The sequence below is a fragment of the Chrysochloris asiatica genome, unplaced genomic scaffold (assembly GCF_000296735.1).
Source record: "Chrysochloris asiatica unplaced genomic scaffold, ChrAsi1.0 scaffold00019, whole genome shotgun sequence".
Classification (NCBI taxonomy): Eukaryota; Metazoa; Chordata; class Mammalia; order Afrosoricida; family Chrysochloridae; genus Chrysochloris; species Chrysochloris asiatica.
The window spans coordinates 22396603-22400023 of NW_006408537.1; the positions used below are offsets into that span (position 1 = coordinate 22396603).

The following is a 3421-nucleotide window of genomic DNA, read 5'->3' on the forward strand; positions in this document are numbered from 1 at the left end:
ACCGACTGTTACTACAAGAACAAGCAACTTGCTTGCCTAGGAAATATCAAGGCAAGTGGTTGGGTCCCCTCAGTGCAAACCCCCTTCCAAGACTAAGACTCAACGGGAATACACGTTCTGATTGGTGACCATGCTCAACACCGATAGGAGAAGTGAGGGAAAAACAGCAATGAAGTGGTGAGCTAAGCTCACAGGGTTTATGTGGGAGATTCATACACATGAAACAATTAAGAAAATGTCTGACACGTAGTAAGGATTCAAAAGTTGTTAGCTACTAACTTGATAAAAGTAGTGTTACATATCAGGTATTCAACTGAAGGAATTATGGTGGGCATTGGAGGTCAAACATGAGGCTGGTAACTGCAAGGTTGGCAATTCAAATCCACCAGTCCATTCCTCAGGAGAAAGATGAGGCTGTCTGAGATTGACCATCTCAGAAACCAAGAAGAGTAGTTACACCCTGTCCTGTAGGGTTTATATGTGTCAGAATCAATTCCATGGCCATAGAGAAAGGTGTTCAATTTAGTAAGCAAATGACTGACTCATAGAAAATAATTAGTTTTAACATGAGAATATATCCAAATTTAACTACAAAAACATTTTCTCAGTTCAAGAAGTTAGATATGAACATACACTATTGAGATACCTGAAATAGTACTACTTCACTCAAATATTTCAATACCTACTTCTGGTGTGGTGCTGCAGTATCAGCACTGGACTACAAACCACAATGTCAGCAGTTCAATCCCACCAACTGCTCCTCGGAAACCCTATACAGAGTCGCTATGAGTTGGAGTCAACTCAACAGTACTTAACAACAATATGTTTGGGAATCCTAGTGTGGTGTTATAGGATCAGCACTGGACATTAACCAGAAGGGTAGTAATTCAAACCCACTAGCCACTCCTCAGAAACCCTCTCCAGGGTCACTATGAATTGAAATCAACTCAACTGCACTTAACAACAACATAAGCCTGACACTGGGGATATTAGAGCAAACAAAATGCAGTTTCTGCCCTACAGAAGCTTAAGCTGGTAAGACATTTTTTAAGTAATTTTCATAATTGAAAGAGAAGTTGGAATCCTTCCAATGTACCTATTTAATTTTTAAAATAAAGTCCAGAGAAGTTAAGTGATTTGGCCAAAGGTACATAGTTAAGAGTTAACACTAGAATCCTCAAGTCTTACAATTCTCAGTATAGCAGTTTGTTTTCACTATAACATACTGTCGTTCAAGACTTTAAGGTTCAATACGATGTGTTGCCTTGACATCTGGTAAAACTGTGAGGGTTGCATTGTATAACCACAGTTCCCCTCCCCACTGTGTTCCTGAGAATATGGTAATTCAGCCAAACTATCCTCCTTATCACCAAGACCAGGTACAATTCTCACTTCTTTCTAAATAGTGGTTGTTCACTCTATCCCTGAGGGTAACGCCCATGTGGTCTTCTGTGGTGGTCAGTATCCATCTCCTCTGGGCTGTGAGTACATGTGACTGATAAACTGCTATTGATCTCATCTGTCCAGTGGCAGGTGTCATATGTATACACACAGGAATACCTTCTTCATCAACAGGACGAATAAGGGATGATCTTAAGTTTTCAATATAAAACTGAGATTAAGCACTTGATCGGCCACTAACAAAAACCTTTCTAAATCCTAAGTATGAATGTAAATCATGTCAAAGATTTCTGAAATCTAATAATCTTCAAGGGAACTAAGAGACACAAAAATAAAATCTCTCATGATTACATATTTTCTGATAAACAAAAGACATTCTTCACACTGAAAGGATTGCTAAATTGGTATTTCTTATGTCAAAAATAAGGAGTCCTGGTGGCACAATGCTTAAGCACTTAGCTCCTCATTGCAAAGTGAATGGTTTGAACCCACCACAGTAGAAAGATATGGCAGACTGCTCCCATAAAGATTATAGCCTTGGAAAACCTATGTGTCATAGATTAAGTTGCATACCTCCCAAAGTAAATGTCAGCTTGGCTAAGTCACAATTCTCAATGGTTTGGCAGTTGTGTAATAATGTAATTAGTCCTGGTATGGCGTTGCAGGATAAGCACTTGAGTGATAACTTAAAAAGTTAGCAGTTGAAACTCACAAGCTGCTCCTTAGAAACTTATACAGGGATCACTGAGTCAGAACCAACTCAAAGGCACTTAACAACAACAACAAAAACAATGTGATAGTTATGTTATGATTCCCCATAATGTGATTTGATGTGATGAACCTTTAAGAAGACTAAGGGTGGGCCAAAATACCCTTAATACCATCACAACCCTGATCTGATGTAAAGGAATTTCCAAGGAGTGTGGCCTGCAACATCTTTTATCTTATAAAGATAAACGGAGACAGAAGTGAACAGAGAAAGTAGGACCTATTACCACCAAGACAGAAGAGCCAGGAGTGGAGTATACCCTTTGGACCTAGAGTTCCTGCACTACACAGCTCCTAGATCCAGGAAAGATTAATGCCAAGACATATGGTGATCTCCCAGAAGAACTGTGCCTGCAGATGCTGAAAGTAGACAAGGACTTCTCCCCAGAGCCCACAAAAAAGAACAAGCCTTCCCCTAGAGCTGGCACTCTGAATTTGAACTTGTAGCCTCCTATGATGTGAGAGAATAAGTTTCTGTCTGTTCAAAGCCATTAGAATTTCCAAAGCTTACTGCTGTTACAGCAGCTCTGGATAACTAAGGCACTCAGAGGGAGTTCTACTCTACCCTGTAAGGCTGCTATCAATCAGGATTGACTCAAAGGTAGTGAATTTTTTTCGGTTATGTCAGAAAGCAGTTGTCATAGTCTCAGCCTTTATACTGCATTTCCATTCTCATTTATTCACAGAGCCCCAAACAAAACTAATATATACTGAATGCTAAACTTAAACACTGAATTGTAAAAATGTGAAAGCAAAAAGACCATATTGCATTTTAATAATTACCTTAAATGTACCATTTTGATTTTTCATGTAAGAAACCAAAAAAATATCCACTGGAAGAAGTGCTGAAGTGACAAGTGCAATTGCCAGAGAAAAAATTGCTGTGATAGTGGAGACAACTTCACTTTCCCGTTGACTCTGGTATTTACGAACGTATATCCAGCAGAATGCCAAGATAGCCTGAAACAGAACAAAAAGAAATGTTTTGTTATTACCCTATGTATTTTACTAAACATATTAATGTGTTTGAAACTTTCCAATGAACAGTTCATTTTTTTTTTAATGTAAAGGTTCTTATAAATATGCAAGGAAAGCTCACTTACTTCTACCCCTTATTAACAAGTTCAAAATTAGAATTTTCAAAGCCTAGTGTGGTGCTGTGGGATAAGCACTGGAACATAAGCTCAGTGGTTCAAACTCACCTGCCACTTCTCAGAAACCCTATACAGGGTCATCATGAGTTGGAACCAAC

At 38.8% G+C, this 3421-nt stretch overlaps 1 protein-coding gene across 1 annotated transcript in view; it reads right to left on the reverse strand.

The window, feature by feature from the left end:
* The window catches only part of LMBRD1 (LMBR1 domain containing 1), a 142768-nt gene extending 139645 nt beyond the window's left edge, over positions 1–3123 (reverse strand). Inside the window, exon 1 of the mRNA XM_006835781.1 lies at positions 2953–3123. Within this exon, the coding sequence (XP_006835844.1) occupies positions 2953–2979 (27 nt within the window). The 5' untranslated portion in view covers positions 2980–3123. The remainder of the gene's footprint in view (positions 1–2952) is intronic.
* Positions 3124–3421: the final 298 nt, after the last annotated feature.